This window comes from Sceloporus occidentalis, unplaced genomic scaffold (assembly GCF_023333645.1).
Source record: "Sceloporus occidentalis isolate IW3139 unplaced genomic scaffold, rSceOcc1.0.p SCAF_6, whole genome shotgun sequence".
Classification (NCBI taxonomy): domain Eukaryota; kingdom Metazoa; phylum Chordata; class Lepidosauria; order Squamata; family Phrynosomatidae; genus Sceloporus; species Sceloporus occidentalis.
In genome coordinates this window covers 77,891,508-77,912,987 of record NW_028316986.1, presented here as the reverse complement: position 1 = coordinate 77,912,987, position 21,480 = coordinate 77,891,508, and the positions used below count along the sequence as shown (strand labels likewise).

Genomic DNA, 21,480 nt, shown 5'->3' with positions numbered 1-21,480 from the left:
TTGTTTTGCCACTCCCTCCATTTTTAGGAATCTTAGGCCTTGTCTGCACAGGCCAAGTGCAACAGTCTCCCCACAGCAGGGAGACGAGACAACACATGCCCAAAACCTGGTTCGTCGGGAAGATCCAAAACCCTCCTTTCTGAAGCCAGGTCACTTTTTGAAATGTGTCCCACAGAGCTGCTCAATGTGTCCACTGCTGCCATCAGTCACTCACTTTGAGGTCAGAACGAGGTTCCCAGAAATGTGGCTGTAACTGGGTGCCTCATTCTGACCCGAGTGAAGTGACCCATGGTGGCGGATGCACCAGGTGATTCAGTGACATCCTTGTAGTCAGTTGCCTACCTTCAGAACGGAGGCTTTTGTAATGGAGGGAGGCTCAGGGCAGTTCTAGAGGCAGGATACTCTGGGCTGCCCTGCTCCAATACAGACAGGGCCCCAGTGGACATTCAATTAAACCGTATAAATAACAAATACTGCTGTGGTATTTGGTAGTAGATTAGATGTTACTCTGTGTTACTTGATCATAGGTATATATAAGCTGTCTATCTGAATATATTTAGTAGTGCATTTATTATATGAATTGTGGCAAACAGTGTCAATTGCAAAAACACAATTTTGTGATTATGTAATGAAGAAAAGAAATGGCAGGTGACATTCATGATTTAATGTCTTAAATTGTTAAAAGTAAAGAAAAACTATCACATCAATAAGTGTTTGACAATCAGTCGCCCAAGTGTACAGTGCCAGCACATGTGTACATGTCTGAGTCAGTCACTAGGTCTGTTAGAGGTTACTGCCCCCTTACCATGGATGTGAACAACTGGCTCTGCAGATGGTGCCACCAAGAACAATTTTGATTCTTGGTTCATGGACTGCGGTTCCATGAAGGGGGACTTCTGGCACCATTACTTAACAGTAGAGTACATTGTTTGAATGTAGAAGGTGATTCAGTCCCACTACCTCTTTTAAAAAGGATCTCGGGTACCAAAGTAAGGCAAAGATCTGCTGCTAATCATAATAGACAATACAGGGACGATGGACAAATTGTCTGACATGGCTTAATGTAGTTTCCTATGTTACTGAGATCAACACCACTGACATGTTGATGTTTAACTGCTGAATAAGACACCAGATACTTGAAGTTTCATTCATCTGGTAGGGAGAAGGCGTAATTGCAGGATTTACCCTATCATTTCTCCAGCCTTGATGCAACTGACAGTGTTGGGAGAGAACCTCAGTATGATTATGAGCTAATGTGTGTAAAGATCTTTGGGTTTGGACAGTTGTCTCTGCTTATGGGTGAAACATTTCTGTACTTATGGACAAAGTATGTCATCATTTGTTTTTTCTCCACAAAAGCTTGTTTTTCAGAATAAACCATCAAAACGGTGTTGAAGTCCAACACTAAGGGTGTGCAGTTTTTTACCCTGTAAAGGAAGACTTGCTGACTGGTACACATGTATTTGATTTCTTATTGCTTGACTATCTTCTTAATGACTGCTGGTCAAACATTTGATTCTGTTTTAAAAGCATTTGACAGGTTGTGGTTGTGGTGGTTTAAACTCTGGTTGCTACATGCATATGAGATGATAAAACTGCATGACTGTGTGTGTGTGTTAACTGAATGTTACACTGAGTGCTTACTCTCTTCACATCCAAAAAACTTTACAAAAATAAAATAAAGTCAATAGTAATATTAAAAATCATCAACTTTGTTCTGTTTGAATGTGTGTATGTTGTTAACCGCCCTGATCTGTTGGAAGGGCGGTATATAAATAAAAATTTTATTATTATTATTTATTTATTATCTTTTTAGCTGGAAAATGACATGATTTACTCTAATGGGAACAAGCTATGTTATTATTCTATGACTTCAAGTTGTTTCTGACTTATGGCAACCTTAAGGTGACTCTGTCATGTAGTTTTCTTGGCAAGATTTTTTTTCAGTGGGGGTTTGCCTTTGCCTTCCTCTGAGGCTGAAAGAGTGTGACTTGCCCAAGGTCTCCTAATGGGTTTCCATGGCTGAGTGGGGATATAAACCCTGGTTTCCAGAGTCACAGTCCACTGCCAAAACACTAGGATTGTGTATCCCTCTTCTCTGCTTTCAGGGCCCTGAAGAGAAATGTGGGAGCTTTTGCTTGTATATTTGATGAACTGTAATTAGTTGTTACAATTGAACTTTAAACAAAAGAGTGGGAAGCTGCTCCCCTCCCTTGGGTTTAAAAATCCAAAAATATCAGAGCACATTCCAAGAGGTGTAGGAGATAGTTTAACTACAGTTTACCCCCACCCAAACTATGTCAGGCTAAGGAAACTCCTTTATTTAATAACTGAAATAAAATGGAACTCCACTTTTTTACTTCCACGTTAAATAAATGCATTACCCAGGCCTAAAACAGCTGAGGAGGGGAAGTATTCTAAAATATAGGGCCCATTCAGACAGGCCAAAATAAAGCTGCTTCAGGTCTCTTTGGAGGTATGCTCTTTAAATGATACAGGTTGGCGCCAGAAGTTGTGCCAAAGCTGTGCTCCAGTCCTTAGGGCTGGAGTGTGGCTTTGGTGTGGCTCCCAACCTCTAAGGATACATGTATCATTTAAAGAGCATTTTTGCTTTCAAGAGACTTAATCACAAAGCTAACAAAGATGGAAATTCATCCTCGGACATATTCGGATCATAATTTAATAGAACTAGGTATTAAAACTTTTGAGAATAGGGGATTCGAATGGAGACTAAAGGATGAACTATTGGGAGATCCAAAGTTCGCTGGGAAATTAAGGAAAGAGATACATCTGTTCTTCAAAGAAAACATGACGCAAGGTATGTCATCAAAAATTCTGTGGGATACTTTCAAAGCGGTAACAAGGGGTTACCTAATTCCAAGATCTGTAGAGGTAAAAAGAATTAATAAAGAGAAGCAACTTATGTTACTGGATCAATTAGCAAGAAAGGAAGATGAATTAATCCAAGATCCAACCAACAATACTATCCGTAATGAAATAAAATTGCTCCAGAAGCAAGTTAAGATGGAGGAAACAAAAGAGTTAGCAAAAGAGTTAAAATTAGCCAAATTTGATTACTTTGAAAATGCGAATAAACCCGGTCGATGGCTGGCAAACAGAGTAAGGAAAATCAGGAAATCCAAAAACATTTCCAAAATCAGAGATAAACTAGGAATTCACACACATAAGGACAAGATTGAGGAGGTTTTTTACAGCTACTTCAGGAAGCTTTATAAGGAAGATAAGCCTCCTTCCAATTTGAGTGATGTACTAGATAAGTTTTTTAAAGATAAAGAAATACCCTTGGCCACCGAAGAGCAAAAAGCAGAGCTAAATAAACCATTTACAAAAGAAGAAGTTATTTTAAGTATCCAAAACTTAAAAGACGGGAAAGCCCCTGGCCCAGATGGGTTTACGTCAACATTCTATAAGTTGTACAAAAATGATATAGCGGACCATCTTTGTAAGGTAGTGAATTCTATCTCGAAAGAAGGAATACCAGATACCTGGAATAAGGCACATATTGTACTGATCCCTAAAGAGGGCAAAGATCTATTGCAGGTTAGTAATTTTCGACCGATCTCTCTTTTAAATATCGATTATAAGATTTACGCTTTTTTGTTGGCAAACAGACTCAGGAAACTATTACAGAATATCAAATAAGACCAAAACGGTTTTTTTGCCAGGACGACAGATTAAGAATAATTGAAGAGCAATTTATAGCATACTGGAATTCTATAATGTTCACAGAGAAAGACAGCTAGCGCTTTTATTTGTAGATGCCGAAAAGGCGTTCGACAACATAAAGTGGTCATTTATGTTAGAAACTTTAAAAAGAATGAATCTTGGAGAATTCTTCTGTGGAAACATTAAGCAAATCTATAAAGAATAAGCGGCCAGCCTAAAGATAAACAATACCATGACTCAAGAATTTCCGATAACTAAAGGGACGAGACAAGGCTGTCCCTTATCCCCTCTTCTTTTTATAGCAACTTTGGAGATATTGAATAATGCCATTCGAAACAACGCTAATATAAAAGTTGCAAAGATTAAAGGACATGAACATAAGATAAGAGTGTTCGCAGATGACATGATAGTGATATTAGAAGATCCGCTGAATACCGTTGATATCCTGTTAAAAGAGTTCAACACTTTTGGTAAAGTAGCAGGGTTTAAGGTCAACAGAGAAAAGTCTAACATATTAACTAAAAATATATCAAAACAAGAGCAAGAAGCATTGATTCAAAAGACGGGTTGTCAAATACAGAAAAAGGTTAAATACCTCGGAGTTTGGATTTCTAATAATAACAACAATTTATTTGAAAATAATTACCAAAAACTCTGGAAAAAATCAAAAAGGATTTGCTATATTGGAATAGGCTACAACTATCGCTATTAGGTAAGATCTCTTTGTTAAAAATGATGATACTGCCAAGAATAATTTTTCTTATGACTAATGTTCCGATAATTTTTGACGATAGAATTTTAGACGAATGGACGAAGGAATTTAAAAAGTTTATTGGTAAAGGTAAAAAATCAAGGATTAAATGGGAGCTATTGAGAGATGTGAAAGAAAGAGGGGGATGGGCCTTTCCGGATTTGAAATTATATTTGCAAGCAGCACACCTTACATGGATTCAAGATTGGATAAAATTAGAAAATACATCAATACTAAATCTTGAGGGCTTTGACCTAAAATATGGTTGGCATGGGTACATATGGTATAACAAATTAAGATTAGATAAAGTGTTTAACAACCATCCAATTAGGAAAGCTTTGTTTTGGACTTGGCAAAAAATAAAAAAGAATTGGTACAAGCAAATTCCCAACTGGGTCTCTTCGCAAGAAGGTCTATTTGGGAAATGGTCAGAAAATTCAAAATGGCTAACGTACGAAGATTTGATAGTAAAGGACAACTTAGGCTGTAGAAAAATGAAATCATTGCAAGAAATCAATAACAAGGGATATGAGTTGCATTGGTTTATTTACTCTCAGATTCAGAGTAAATTTGTTGAAGACTGTAAGAAAGAAGGGATTGACACTTCAAAAAACGATTTAGATATTATCTTCCAGAAACAAGATAAAAAGAAAATAAATATGTTTTACAAAACTTTACTCAAAAGAGATACAGAAACAGAGGTAACCAAATCTAATATGATTAGTTGGGCACAAGATTTTGGTCATACGCTAGAACTTGAGAGTTGGGAAAGATCATGGAAAAGAAAACAAAAATTTTCGGCCTCTTATAATTTGAAGGAAAATTATATGAAGATTTATAGTAGATAGTATTTCACTCCCTCAAAACTTAAGAAAATGTTTAACCTGCAGGAGAACAAATGCTGGAGGTGTAAAAAGGATAGAGGGACTATGTTTCATATGTGGTGGTCTTGCGAAATTATGGGAGAATTCTGGGAGAAAATTCATTTAGCAATCCAAGATATATTTAAGATTAAGTTCAATAAGGAGCCTGAGATTTACCTATTAAATATGATGTCGGCTATGAAAACTTCTAAAGAGAATGAAATATGGAGAACACTGCTCTATTTAATTACGGCGGCAAGACTAGAAATAGCAGCAAACTGGAAAAAAACCGAGGCCCCCAATATAGAGAATTGGCTACTAAGAATTCATGAAATGAAAAAAATGGATAAACTATCATATGAAGTTAAAAATAGGAATATTGTCCGTCATGAAAAAAATTGGCGTCCTGTTGTGGCTTATTGGAATGATATATGGGGAATTAATACAGAGTTGTTCTAAGATCTCTTTCTTTATACAGATGTAATCAAGAAAGTGCAAGAACCCTATCGTTTGAATACAACTTGATTATATGCAAGGGACTCCACCATACTAGATTGTCAGTGGATATGGTGGTACTTCCCTAATTTATGTTTTTATTTATATATATAAGCTGATCATTTCTTGGAAGGCTATACGAAATGATGGAAAAACTAATAAAGATATTTTTTTTTAAAAGAACATACCTCCAAAGAGACCTGAAGCAGCTTTATTTTGGCCTGTCTGTTCAGACCCATAGTGAAATTTGAAAAGAAAAGATGGAATTGGGGGACGTGTGATGGTCCAGGAAGGGTAAATGCAACCTATGCAGTACACTTTCCTCCCTCTTCTGTGGTTTGTTGAAATATATCAGCTTCATAACCAAAGATTTGTTGGCCTCTTTAGGGTTATTTTGGAGAACAAATATGGCAGGGATTGTAGGTCTTAGGTCTCCAGTTGTACAAGGTAGTTCTTCCAGATGTTGGTTGTCCATTCATCTCCAGAAGTGACTTTAGATCCATTGGATTCCATGAGTTCCTTGGCGTCACATCTTGTAGAGCTATGCCTGAATTATTGTCCAATCCGTGGAGATAATAACATCCTCCTTCCAATTGTTATCTGTATCTTTGATCAAACTCATAACGTTATATTTCAATCATGTGAAAAATGTGACATATCAAGGGATTGTTTTTAAAGATGTTGCTGCTTTCACCGTATTTGTAGTGTTTAAAAAGAATTAATAATTTATGAGAGAGAGAAGTAAATTTGTAGAATCTGGCATGGTGTACATGTATAGTGTTTCTGAATGGTGATGGCCACTATGAATATTTGTAAAGATCATGAGCTGAAGTAGTGCTTTCTACAAAGAGCAATAGGTATCGTGGACTATGATATTGTGCCTTAAATATTTTGACTTGTGAAAGTGTCTTCTTATTACCCATTCCAGCCTAACACAAATTCCTGTGGACTCATACTCTTACTTTTGAATATTAAGACATTTCCTCTCCCTCAGTTTCATATTTGTTTGAATTAAACTTTAAAATTTTGTTTGTTTTATTGCTTGCAATACTTTTTATGCAGCTGTCTTGTTAGAAACTACACGATAGAATTTATTGATCTGAGGTATTGAATACCCTAAATCACTCCTTTGAATGTGCATTTAAGTGCATAATTGGTGCACTTGAACATAAAACTACAATTATATACTTGTGCGTTAATTTTTGTATACACTTATAAGTGAATTCAACATTGGCTGTAATTTACAGCAAAAGCTTTTATATTTTTAGTATAAGTGCATATTCCAAATGCTTAACCAATTCATGAATTAAAAGGCGGACTCACAAAAAAGATGAAGAGCATTTTGTATGCAGGGTGATGAGGAAGTCAACTGTACTTGGTTGATGGGGAAAATCAGTATTTTAAACTTTATCACATTATTTAAAAAGCAGACGTTCTATGTTTATAAAGTGAGAATACCATGTTCAAATGATCCCTTAAGATAGCTAATTTTAAATGAACTCAGCCTTCTGTATTTCAGGTTTGGAGAAAGTGTAGCTCATGGGCTGCATGTATCCCAGGTCTTTTTTTTTGGGGGGGGGGGGCTGAGCCCCCCATGTCTTCAGGCCTCCTAAAAACAGGCAATTGCCTCAAAAAGTGAACTGGAGTGGTAGTTTTGCTATAAACCTCTCACTGACACTCCTCCCTATGTCACCCAAACTTCTGAAAGCTGGCCAGAAAACCAGCTGAACAAGGCAGAGGTGAAGACTGGAAGTAGACTCCTAGTCACTTCTATTACTATTTTGTGGAAAAACATATTTTGATGTTTACCCTGTTTCTAGCTTTAGTTGCCAGTCTTACTTGCATTTGAACTCTATGAGTTCATATATGGCTTGATGTAAATTTATGGTACTCTTTGCCCAACAATTTCAGTTCTGCACAAAATTATAAAATGATTTATATTTTTGTTCTGTTCTGAGCAGTGCTACTATTATGTCTTAGCCCGCAGTATTTTGAAGATATTCTAAGTTTTAAAGAGGTTTTTCCTTGTGCTTCTGCAGCTACAGTACTGTAATTCTTTTACCTACAAAAAATGTCCATGGGTCATTTCTCACATAGATATCACCTAATACTGGCCTGAAGAATGATGGCATTCTTTTCCAGAGACATGCTACTCTAACTGCACCGATACTGCCTCTGGAAGAAATAAAATTCAGTATCTCCTCCTTGTTCTGTTTTTCAACTGATGGGTGTTCCTTTAACCTGTAGGCATGTAGAAGAGTGCTGTAAGTTTTAGATTGGTCCCAGTGCAAACTACTTTATTTCTAGCTCTAGGGAAAGTTGAAAGTATATATTCATTTTCTTCTCAGATTAATTACTTGATCTCGTTCCCATAGAAAGCTGAAGTCTTTTCCTTGGAAAGATCTTTTTCCTATTTATTTCAATTGAGAATGTATTTAGGATCATGGTTTTTATTCTTAAAGAGAAAATTAAATATAACTCAGAAAACAGATAATAAGATAACTGATTCTTAGATTAGAAGTATCAGAGCTAGAGATGTGAAGGCTGGTGGAAAAGTTAGGGGGGGGAAACATTTTTGTCCTGTTTTTTCCTGAATCATGCTAAAATAAAATATTCCATAATTAATTTTCCTCCTTTTGTTCAATTTTTTCTTGCTCCCCCCATTTCCCCCAGAAAAAAGGGGGGAAATGGGGGGAGGGGGGAAGAAATTTTTCCACAGGCCTTCACATCGGAGTTGATACTTAGGTTGGAAATGGAGGAGGAGAAGACTTGTGGAATAGGGGAAAGTAAGATTTTTTTTCTTTACTTAAAAATAAAACTTAAAATAAAATCAAAACTAGTATTTTAATTAACCTACATTTATATGATGGTAGTATAAGCCTAGCCTCTGGATTAGATAGACAGTTCTACTGCTAAGTTAGTCCTGAAGCCCTTCCCCTGCACACATGTCTTAGAAAACTCCATAAAATGGCTTGCTTGCTTGCTTGATTTATTCATTTATTTGTATCCTGCTCTTTTCCCAGGACTGGGACTCAGTGGCTTCACAGTATTTAATACTAATACTAATACTACTACTAATAATAATAAATAGTACAATAAAATAAAAAGTACATTGAAAAGAATTTTTAAACTGGTCCAACATCGAACATCCCAGTCTGTCCTTATAGTAAATCCCTAAATGCCTGTGTGAACAGATAGGTCTTCACCTGCCGGCGGAAGGCCATCAAGGAGGGAGCCGTTCTGATCTCCCTGGGCAGGGAGTTCCAGAGTCTAGGGGCAGCCACTGAGAAGGCCCTCTCTCGTGTCCCCACCAACCATGTTTGTGATGATGTTGGGACAGAGAGAAGGGCTTCCCCAGAGGATCTTAGATTCTGGGCCGGTTCATACCAAGAGAAACGGTCTGTCAAATAGTGTGGACCTGAGCCATGTAAGGTTTTGTAGGTAATAACCAGGACCTTGAATTGTGCCCGGAAGCAAACTGGCAGCCAATGAAGCTGTTTCAACAGGGGCATTGTATGGTTTCTGTAATCTGCCCCTGTTAATAGCCTGGCAGCAGCTCTTTGAACCAGCTGAATTTTCTGAACACTTTTCAAAGGCAGCCCCATGTGGAGTCCAGTAGTCCAAACGGGATGTAACCAAGGCATGTACTACCATGGCCAAATCTGGCTTCTCAAGGAACGGGCGCAGTTGGCGTACAAGTTTTAAATGTGCAAAAACATTCCTGGTCACAGCAGAGACCTGGGCCTCCAGGTTCAAAGCTGAGCCCAAGAGTACCCCCAAACTGCAGACCTGTGTCTTCAGGGGGAGTATGACCCCATCTAACACAGGCTGGATCTCTATTCCCCGATCTGCCTTCCAACTGACTAGGAGCACCTCTGTCTTGTCTGGATTAAGTTTCAACTTGTTTGCCCTCATCCAGTCCATTACTGAAGACAGGCACTGGTTTAGGACCAGGACAGCCTCCTTGGATTGAGGTGGGAAGGAGTAGTAGAGTTGAGTGTCATCTGCATATTGATGACACCGCACCCCAAAACTCTGGACAATCTCTCCCGGTGGTTTCATGTATATGTTAAACAGCATAGGGGACAACACAGAACCTTGAGGGACCCCACAGGTCAGTGGCCAGGGGGTCGAACAGGAGTCCCCCAGTACCACATTCTGAGTTCGCCCCTCCAGGAAGGAATGGAGCCACTGTAGAACAGTACTTCTAAGCCCCATCCCAGAGAGGCGGTCTAGAAGGATACCATGATTGATGGTATCAAAAGCCGCTGAGAGGTCCAGGAGAACCAACAGGGACACACTCCCCCTGTCCAGTTCCCTGCGTACGTCATCCACCAAGGCGATCAAGGGTGTCTCTGTTCCATAGCCAGGTTTGAAACCAGATTGAAATGGATCTAGATAATCCATTTCATCCAGAAATCCCTGGAGTTGGGAAGCCACCACACGTTCCAAAACCTTGCCCAGAAATGGTAGGTTAGACACTGGCCGATAGTTTTTCATTATTGTGAGAACCAGGGATGGCTTTTTAAACAGAGGTCTCACAACAGCCTCCTTTAGGCAGGATGGAATTCTGCCTTGTTGTAATAATGTTTCCATCATTGGATTGCCTTATGGTATCTGCCTCTAATTCTTTGATAATAGATTTTTTTTAATGCGTAGATTCCTTTTTGCATCCCTTTATTTCTAAAATTAGGTTTTATATTAGGATTAATAAAGGTTTAATAACAAAGTATCTATAGAGATTCCGTGGAACATTACCATTGTAATGAGGGATGCTAGTTTATATCGTGCCCCTGCGTTTTACGCAGGCACGGCATATGTGGCTTTCAGCATATGATGAAAGCCGCACTGGAAAAGCCCCTCATGCCTCATGCGCCCCAGAAGAAGTAATGGGGTGTGTATCCATGGCACACGTGTGCACTGCTTGCCATGGGTGCGAGCCCTATTATTTCTAATGGGGCTCCACCATGCATGGATTTCCCCTTATGCAGAGGGATCCGGAACGGATCCCCACATAAGAGGAGGGCCAACTGTATATGCTAGCATCCTATAGAAAAGAGGCATGTTGGTCAATAGAGTCTAACCTAGATTTACATGACTAAATTAACTTACTTTGTATTCCTGTGAGCATTAGTGCAGACTTATAAACACATTTAGAAACAGAGTTATATCCAAAAATGCTATTTTATTCATGGAAAGAATCCAGCTAGTAGAAGGAATTCTAATCCAGCTAGTAGAAGGAAGGGAGGCAATTTTAGCAGATTATTCCTTTCTACTGATGTTTCTGAATAACTTCTCATGTTGTCCTGGATGTACCCCTGATGTTCTGGAATGGGTTTTTGGCTGCCTGCTGTGTAATTGGGGAATTATTGGAAGTCACAGTCCCTGCTTATATCAGTGAGTACCAGGGAATACTATTTATAAGGATGGTAATTTTCCTTTATGTAAATGGATCATGGGACCTAAACATCTAAAACAGTGGTTCTCGCAACTCTTTAATATTTTCTGTTACTGTACCAAAGAGGAGTTGTGACCATGATTAGAGATTAGAGAAAACATAGCATGGCCATTATTACTACCATGCCAGAAGGTCATGATAGATAATGTATGTCCATGTTGGTAAGAAATGGCAAGTCACACTTTTAAGAAGACATGTGGATTGAGGGAGTATAATTCTTTTGTTATAATAAATAATAAAAATAATAAAATAATAAAACTTTATTTATATACCACTTTTCCAATGATCAAAGTGGTGTACATCAAGAATATAATTACATTCAGTTTAAATTATATATATAAAATCTTCAAATATTAAAGTACATAAAAACACAGTCAAAATCTATCAGTCAATAAAATGCAATTCTATCAAAAATAGTGACTACAGAGAGTCAGACGGGTATGCTAATCGAAATAAATATGTCTTCAGAGCCTTCTTGAAGGCATCCAAAGTAGGGCAGACTCGAATTTCGTCAGGAAGATTGTTCCAGAGAGTCGGTGCTGTCGATGTATATGATCTCTTGTGAATTATTGACAATCTCACTCTTGGACAATCTAATAGATGTTTTCCTGATGTTCTGAGAGTGCGGGGAGGATTGTGTGGGAGGAGGCGCTCCTTCAAGTAGCTCGGGCCCAAGCCATGTAGGGCTTTATAGGTAATAACCGACACTTTGTATTGAGCCTGGAAGCTGATGGGCAGCCAGTGAAGAGATTTTAATACTGGGGTTATATGGTCTGCCCTGGATGTTCTGGCGACCAGCCTGGCTGCAGCATTTTGAACTAACTGAAGCTTCCAAACCTGGTACAAAGGTAGCCCCATGTAGAGCGCATTGCAGAAATCCAAACGAGAGATTACCAGTGCATGTACTACTGTTTCAAGGTCCTTTTGGTCCAAACAGAGACTCAGCTGGCGTATCAGCCGAAGCTGGTACCAAGCACTCTTGGCCATCATATCCACCTGTGATGAGAAATGTAGGGATGAATCCAAGAGTACTCCCAGACTACGAACTTTGTCCTTTAGGGGGAGCGTAACCCCATCTAGGACAGGATGACAAATTTCCCTGCCTGGACTTGGAGCACCTATCACAAGTACCTCTGTTTTCTCTGGATTCAGCTTGAGTTTGTTTTCCCTCATCCAGCCCATTACTGACTCCAGGCAGGCATCCAGAGGAGAGATGCCTTCCTTAGTCACTGTATCAGTCGGAGGCATGGAGAGATAGATCTGGGTGTCATCAGCGTATTGATAACATCGTGCTCCATGTTTCTGGATGATCTGTCCCAGAGGTTTCATGTAAATGTTAAACAGCATGGGGGATAAAATGGCGCCCTGTGGGACGCCTGGTGTTAGCTCCCTTTTACGGGAGCAACAATCCCCCAGCCTCACCATCTGGAACCTTCCCGAGAGATAGGATCGGAACCACTGGAGCGCAGTGCCTCCGATACCTAAAGTGTTTTATGAAAACACTTCTGTTCTACTTGTGGCATGTATATACTGCTACTTGAGGACTGCTGGTCTAAAACTGCCACATGAACCTATTCATCTTTACAATTATCAGAGGACTCTTCTTAGGCATCCTTGGTTTTACGTACTAGGATATGCCTTTTTCTAACCTAAGTGGCTTTTTAGTACTGTTGGCTATATTATTTCTGTTTTATTTGGAGTTACGTAACCCTCAGTAAACATTTTTAATTTGTAAAGTAGACAATGTTTGGTTTGGTGTTTCTTTAAAAAGTTTATTGCTATACAAGAATGACCTATCTTGAAGGGGACAGTTCAGTGTTACTTCAATTGCTGTTTAAACTGTTGACTAATGTATATCAATGTATTGACTTTCTTTTGAATAGGAAAAGGAAACAGTTTATAATGACATCTAGTGTTTGTGGCAGACAGTTTTTATCCATTCATGGCAATGAAATCATGCTGTATTTTCATAGAAGGAGAGATTACATTTCCTTAGATTTGATTGACTGTTTTGTTGTAGTAGACTTATTTATTTGGCTCTTGCTGTGAAGACTAGCAATGCTATTCAAAATCTCAGTACATCAAAAATAAGGTGACATGAAAAATTGAAGTACTTTTGCTACAGCTCCCTCAGAAATGATACCAGTTATTGTATATATTGCATAGCTGGATCACCTACAAACACAACAGTCAGGTTATTTTGGCAACATTTTATGTTATGTACGTATATGTCTTATATTGAAAATTATAAATATGTCAAAAAGTGCATATTTTATTCCTTCCAGTTCTAACCAAATACCTAGCTGGCTGAAAATAGTTCCGGGGGACCAAAACATGCCAAAATTGTCCCCCATGCTCCGTAGAAAATGCAGGGGAACTTTTAAAGTTAAAAACACAGTGTATTGGGGGGGGGGTCTGGAGGTGCATATAACCTATAGGCCATACTTCACTCACTTTTAATCTAAACCCATTTCAGTCTGGCTAGATACATGGAAATCAGTATGTAGAGATATCTTGTATCACCTTTGAGACTAACTGAAAGAAAGAAGTTGGCAGCATGAGCTTTGGTAGACTTCAGTCTACTTCCTCAGATGCATCTGGTGGATTGGAAACCAGGTACAGACTAATATATGCCATTGGTATGTAAGTATGTCAATTCAAATTCAAAATCCTTTGTGTATAGAAATAAAGTAACAAGCCCAGTTATAACAATGGTTATTTGTGGACAAAGGCATTGAAAACTAGCCTTTGTGTGTGGAAATGAAGTGGCTAATCCAGTTTGGCATAGGAACTAGCATTTGGTGAAGAGAATAGATGAGTATTGGACGCCTTCCTGAGGATGGGGTCAGAAAGTGTTGAAATGTATCTACTTCATGAACGAAAATTCAGGAAGGACTCATCCCGCGCTTTCTACAAGCGTGTTGATGACTAAAAAGGCCAATCTGAGATAAACAAGTCCGGTTGCAGAAAGCATAGCTGAGAGTCTCCTTGGGTGATGTTTCCGGGTTGTGGTTCTTTCTGCGTTGTCTTTTCTCTTCAAGACTCGTTTGGTGTGAGCTTTCAAAAAAGTCTGCAGCATTGTGGATAGTGAGTCTCCATACCTCTCGATGCGAGGCCAGGGAAATGTATAATGAAATGTATCGTGAGCTAGGAAGTCATTATCTTTGTTCCATCCATTACTGAGGGACTGTAGTTTGTGGATGAATTCTGCTGTTTCTTTTCCCAGTTTACCTTTGTAGTTCTTTTGTTTAAGGAACATTGTTCTGAGGTCTGAGATGGAATGCCCAGGGAGATTGAAATGTTCTGCTACTGGTTTTTGTGTATTCCCATTCCTAATGTCTGATTTATGTCCCTTTATCCATTTACATTGGAATGTTTTGGTCAACTTTGATAGACGACATTTTGTTGGGAAAGAAATTGAGGGCAACTATAGCCATTGGGAATGGTATCAAGGTTTGCCCACCCAACATTCTTCTGGTCGTGGGTTCCCAAAGGAAGGACATACTAACTGTCAATCTCAATCCACTGCCCCTATCCTGCTTGTATGCATATTTTTTTTGTTAGTTAAAAGATACATTCTTAAATAAGTTGCCCATCCATCACTAAGGCACGTTCCAGATGGGCAAAAAGTACGTACTAGGTACATACTAGGGTTAGGAAAGGGCATCCTTTCCAGACGCCCTAACCCTAGTACGTACCTAGTGCGTACAAAATGACGGCGCCCATTCTATATGGGCGCCGCCATTGGGACGTCACAACTGCGCCGCCTCCAAACGGAGCGGCGCAGAAGTGACGTCCCGGAGCCACGTGAGGGCCGCTGGGGCACCCTTTCCGCAGAGCCGGAAGGAGCTCCGAAAAGGAGCTCCTTCCAGGTTTGTGTCGCTGGGCGCAGCCTTTACACGGCTGCACTAGCAACACAAATGAGAAAGGGGCCGAATGGCCCCTTTCTCTTCGTCCCCACCGCTGTTGGGTGTCCTTGGGGCATGAAGCCCCAAGGACACCCCTTTCCAGGCCGCAGGGAAGCGGCATTTTACCGCTTCCCCATGGCCTGGGGAGTGGTGGATCAGGGCCTCAGAGGCTGCCACTGTGGCAGCTGAAGCCCCGGTCTGGCAGGGAAAGGGGCAGGAACAGGCCACCCCAAAAGGGCGGTCTGTAAACCGCCTAAGAAATAAATATGTATTGCACCTTACACTACTTTTCATTTAACTATGTTGGCGGCCCTCATTATGGGTAGTTTGCTTCAGCTCAGAATTTCTAGCTATTGACATGGCTGCTCTATTGCTGCTCCTTGATCTCTCAACATCTTTTGGTACCATTCATTAGGAATGTAGCTTGGAAGTACTCTTTAATCTAGTCCTGACACTTGTAGCTCAGCTGATTTCAGTGGCCATGAGTTCATTTTACCAGTTTTGTCTGGTTCATCATCAGCAAATGTTCTTGGTCCAGGGACAGTGCTTGATGGTCTGGTAACCTTTCAAATGGATTACAGTAATGCTTTGTATGATGATCTGCCCATGAACATGACACAGAAACATCAGGTAGAGACTTCAGGGGCCAGAATTGTAACTGATGTAGTCTGACAGAATCATAGCATACCAACTGTAAACCCAAGTCAGAGTGCTGGTGTTCTCCTTAAAAAGTCTTGAGCAGCTTGGGAGAACCAATGTTTGCAAGAGTACTTTTCTCTGTATCTATCTGCTTGTGATTTTAGAAAGTCCTTCACAAATATATGTCGGTAAGAGAGAGAGACTTATCAGTTGGGAGAACATGTAGGCAATGGCTTCAAGACAGAAAGGAAGAGAAATAATACTCCTCTGTGGGAAATAGCATTAGCATTTACATTTCTATACTACTTCATAGTGAACTCAGCACTCTCTAAACACACTGTAAGCCAGTTCCCCCAACAAGCTGGGTACTCATTTTACCGACCTATGCAAAGATGGAAAACTGAGTCAACCTGGACATGGAAATAGCTTGCTGAATCTATTGGTGAAATTGTGAAATTCTTTCTTTGAAATTGAGCTGATCCACATGAATGGGTGATTGCTTTGAAGGCCCATGGATTCTGCTCTAAACCTTTCTATAGATTATGGGATTTGCATTGTTGATAGTTGGTTGCTTACATGTTCTAGTCTTTTTTGATTTGGTAGAATGATTATTGGAGAAGTGAATTTTTGTGCTTTCATTTAATAGAATAGAATAAAGTTTCACTTAAATACTTCAATTTAAAAGTTATTAATCTTTGTACCAATGGGAATAGAAATAGAATTGCAGACATGAATTTTTCTTCTCAATTTATGTCTCTTCTGGCTTTCCCCCCTTAACAGATTCCACCCCAATATGGTCCACAAGGTGTAAGTGGTTACTGCCAACAGCCATATTACAACCAACAGCCACAACCTCAGCACTTGCCTCCCCAGGCCCAGTATCTGTCGCAGGCCCAGCAGAGATATCAGACCCAGCAGGTAAGCCTTTTGGTACATACTTGTTTCTGTGTGCATTTAAAGAATGGGAACTGAACCGTCAACTATTGTTTCTTTCACAGCTGAATTTAAATAGTGTTTGTGTATGTGCAATCTTGTGAATACACACTCTTTTCTCTCAAATGTAGCGACTTGAATTTATAAAACTTATTTGGAGAAGTTAAACTGGTGGGAATGGTACATGTCATAGCAATAACTAGACTAGGCTTATATGTCTCTTCAGTTTATGGGAGGTCTTGGTATGCCTTGTAGGGTGGGAGTGCAATTTGGATTTACAGAACCAAGTGCATTGATTTAGCCCCAAGGGATTAGGCTTGGACTTTGGTGAGTCTTCAGGAGAAGGAAGGTTAATGTTAGGGTAGTCATTAATAACCCATCTTTGTCTCCCTTTGGGGTGAAGCAGACGGGTGGCAAGGAGAGGCCTCAGGCTTCCAAAGTGGGCTGCCACCACACTCCCAAGCTGGCAACTAGCAGGAGCTGATTTTTCCCACTTCATTTTGAAGGTATCAGAGCAGCTTCTGGCAGCTCTGGGAGCATGAGTGATTTTAACTTGAAACCCCCCCCCCCCAAGTGGTCGAAAGCTGTTTTATTTGGCTCATGTGTTTTGGGCCTTTGTTATCTGAATTTGGCATCTGGATTGAAAATAAAAAGGGCATTCTCAAATATCTAAGAGATTATTCTGAAATTTAGGAGAAGTGAACTTCTTCATGTGGGGCCTGCACAGAGCTAGATGGAACTTTCTAGAACTAGCTTTTGGTGTTTTGATGGGACCTGTAATAATCTTAAAAGATTACTTAGAATTTAGGAGAAATTACATTTTCTGAAGTATACATTAGGCAATGTAATAAATGTGTAACTGGTGACAATACTACTGACTTCAGAGATCTTGCCATGTATTTATTGTAAAGGATGCTAAAATGAACAAGAGCACATTTATATGTGTGAGTTTTTATTTTTTAAGTGATATTTGTTTGTAAAATAACTAAGTTCAGAAGAGGTAGAAGGGTGATTCAATATGCTAGCATTTAAGGAATGCAAACAAATATGCTATATTGGAAATATTTTGTTGTGCTTATTTCAGGTAAGTATGTTCACAGACTGTGTTGCAATAGAGTCATAGGAATGACCACAGTCTGTCTGGAAAAGAAGCAATAAAACAAGATGTGAATGCATTCAGTATCTCCTTTTCACTCTAGCAAATCTGGGCTTCTAAATATTAGGTGCCAGCAAAGGATTTGTATAACACTCTGTGTGTTTGTGCATGTGCATGCATGTGTGTCTATGAGAATGAGGGAGAGAAAATTAGTAGATTTCCCAAACAATATTAGATTTTGATAAAATAGAACCAAAACTAATAACTGGTGATGTTTTCCTTACTTTAGTCTTAGGAATGCTACATACGTCACTGTTCTTGTCACCTTACTAATATAAAGAAACAACACTATCATAAGATAAATATTCTAATAAGGCATTTCCAGAACAAAAGGTCTGCATATTATTCTGGCAATGCTGGCTGTTAAAATCATAGAGATTTTATTTGCCATTATTAAAAATAATGATTTAAATGGTTTAAGTCAGACAGCTGCATTAATTAATTTGTTACTTAAGTTACCAGATAGGAGACTATACACCTGGACATTACCAGTTAATAAACACAAAAACTAGATAGACTACATAGTTGGAAAAAGAAGACGGAGAAACCCTGTCCTTGCGGCCAAAACCAGACCAGGAGCTGATTGTAGCACAGACTATGAACTGCTCATAACAAAAATCAGAGTTAAGCTGAAGAAGAAAGCAAAAACCTTCATTATACCAAAATATGACCTGAATAACATTTCAGATGAATTGAAGAACAATGTAAGAAACAGATTTGAACTATTGAATATAATTGATTGGGAACCTGAAAAACTGTGGACAGAAGTCAAAGACATAATTAAAGATGAATGCAAGAAAACACTAACAGTGGCCAAAAAGAAAGATAAGAAATAATGGATGACAGATGAAATACTTCATGCAATAAAAGAAAGAAGAGACGCAAAAGCAAAGGAAAGCCAGAAGTATGAATACAACTGTCCAACGTCTGACATGCAGGGATAAGGAGAAATACTACAATGACCAGAGAAATAGAAGGCAACAACAAAAGGGGAAAACGAGAGACCTATATCAAAAAATCTGAGAAATTAAAGGCAAGTTTAAACTGAGGGCAGGGATGCTCTGCTGAGAAAAAAAGAACATTATACAGAAACAAGAAGAAATAAAAAGATGCTGGAGGCAATGCACAGAAGATTTATACAAAAGAGATGAGGGAATGAATGATATTTGGAATGAGAAGCCATATGAAGATGAAACCAAGCCATATGAAGATGAACCCCAAATTCTAAGAAGTGAAGTGGAATCTGCAATAACAGAAATGTGAAAAAAAATAAATCACCAGGAACAGATGATAGCCAAATTGAATTGCTACAGTGCCTACAGACAGATGCAACTTGAGTGCTAACTGAAATATGCCAACAAATATAGAAAACAAAGCAGTGGTCAACAGACTGGGAACGCTCGATATATATACCAGTCCACAAGAAAGAAGATACAAAAAACTGCAGCAACTATAGGACAGTAGCAAAATGATGCTCAAAATTCTGCAACAGAGACTCCAACCCTACATGGAGAGAGAAATTCCAGAGGTGCAAGCAGGATTCAGAAAAGGAAGGGACACTAGGGACCATATTGCAAACATACGATGGTTAATGGACCACACCAAAGAATTCCAAAAAAGAATCAGCATGTGTTTTCATAGACTAAAGCAAAGCATTTTATTGTATAGATCATGAAAAACTATGGACTGCACTCAAAGACATGGGGGTGTCACTACATCTGATAGTCCTGATGAGAAATCTTTACCAAGGACAAAAGGCTGCTGTCATGACAGAATTTGGAGAAATAGAGTGGTTCCTAATAGGCAAAGGGTCAGGCAAGGCTGCATCCTATTCACCCTACTTGTTTAATTTATATGCTGAAAACATCATAAAAAGGAGGAAGCAACATTAACAACTTAATATATATGGACAACACCATAATATTAGCTGAAAACATCCAGGAATTGGAGCAGTTAATAAAGAAGGTGAATGATGAAAGTGCAAAGGCAGGTCTGATACTGAACATAAAGAAAACAAAAATAATGACAACAGAAGAAAGACACAAATTCAATCTAGACAACGAAGAAATTGAAATAGTTAAAGAATTCCCATATCTAGGATCAAACGTTGACTAGAATGGAGACTGCAGACAAGAAATGAAAAGACTAGGAATGGGAAGGGCAGCTATGAAAGAACTGGGAAACCTACTGAAGAGCAAAGACATACAACTGAGCACTAAAGTCAGAATTGTTCAGGCCATTGTATTCCAAATGACCATGTACGGATGTGACAGCTGGATAGTGAAGGAAGCAGACAGAAAGAAAATTAAATCATTTGAGATGTGGTGGTGGTGAAGTGTACTTGGGATACCATGGAGAGCCAAGAAAACAAACAAATGGATTCTTGGACAGATCAGACCAGGGCTCAGTTTGGAAGCAAATATGATCAAGTTGAAACTATTGTACTTTGGCTACATAATGAGAAGGCACAGATCACAATAAACAACAATAATGATAGGAAAGGTAGAGGGCAGAAGAAAGAGAGGAAGACCACAAGCCAGATGGATAGACTCGATCAGGGGGGTTATGGGCAAGGGCTTGCAGGATCTGGGCAAGGCAGTGGAAGATAAGGATTAGAATCATAGAATCGTAGAGTTGGAAGAGACTCCAAGGCCCATCCAATCCAACCCCCGGCCATGCAGGAACTCTCAATGAAAGCATCCCTGACAGATGGCCATCCAGCCTCTGTTTAAAGACCTCCAAGGAGGGAGACTCCACCACTCTCTGAGGGAGTGTGTTCCACTGTCAAACAGCCCTTACTGTCAGGAAGTTCCTCCTAATGTTGAGGTGGAATCTCTTTTCCTGCAGCTTGCATCCATTGTTCCGGGTCCTGTTCTCTGGGGCAGCAGAAAACAAGCTTGCTCCCTCCTCAATATGACATCCCTTCAAATATTTAAACAGGGCTATCATAGCACCTCTTAATCTTCTCTTCTCCAGGCTAAACATCCCCAGCTCCCTAAGTCATTCCTCATAGGACATGGTTTCCAGACCCTTCACCATTTTAGTCACCCTCCTTTGGACACGCTCGTTTCTCAATGTCCTTTTTGAATTGTGGTACCCAGAACTGGACACAATATTCCAGGTGGGGCCTGACCAAAGCAGAGTACAGTGGCACTATTACTTATCTTGATCTAGACACTATACTTTTATTGATGCAGCCATAATGTGTAGAACAGTCTTCATATGTTCACAAACAGGCTTCCTGATAGGAAAAGCTATATAAAAATGGGGGTTCAATCCAGTATTCTTCTAATCGTTGCAACAGAACGTTCCTCCTCTGCAGTCTATACTGCCAGAAGCATTCCAGAGCTGTTTTGAGGGTATGTAAGGCTGCCTTGGAGAGTTGTTTTGTGTCTCCCAGTTCCAGAATGCTGTTGTTCTAGCTTTTTTCATTAGCACTACTATTTGCTGATTCCCTGTTTGACCCAGTGCCATGGCTGTGGATAAAGGGATGTTCAAGCTGGGTGTCATTCACTTAATGATGAGAGAAATATTTAAAGGTTGAACAAAACCATTTAGAATCACCTCTCATACTACAACTGGATTTCCAG

At 39.4% G+C, this 21,480-nt stretch overlaps 1 protein-coding gene across 7 annotated transcripts in view; it reads left to right on the top strand.

The window, feature by feature from the left end:
- LOC149310975 (AT-rich interactive domain-containing protein 1B-like) overlaps positions 1-21,480 on the top strand; it is a 488,779-nt gene that overhangs the window by 83,901 nt on the left and 383,398 nt on the right. For all 7 annotated transcript variants that reach the window (XM_089530142.1, XM_089530140.1, XM_089530138.1 and 4 more), the window contains exon 3: positions 16,582-16,719. In XM_089530142.1, coding sequence (XP_089386268.1) covers positions 16,582-16,719 — 138 coding nt within the window. The remainder of the gene's footprint in view (positions 1-16,581; positions 16,720-21,480) is intronic.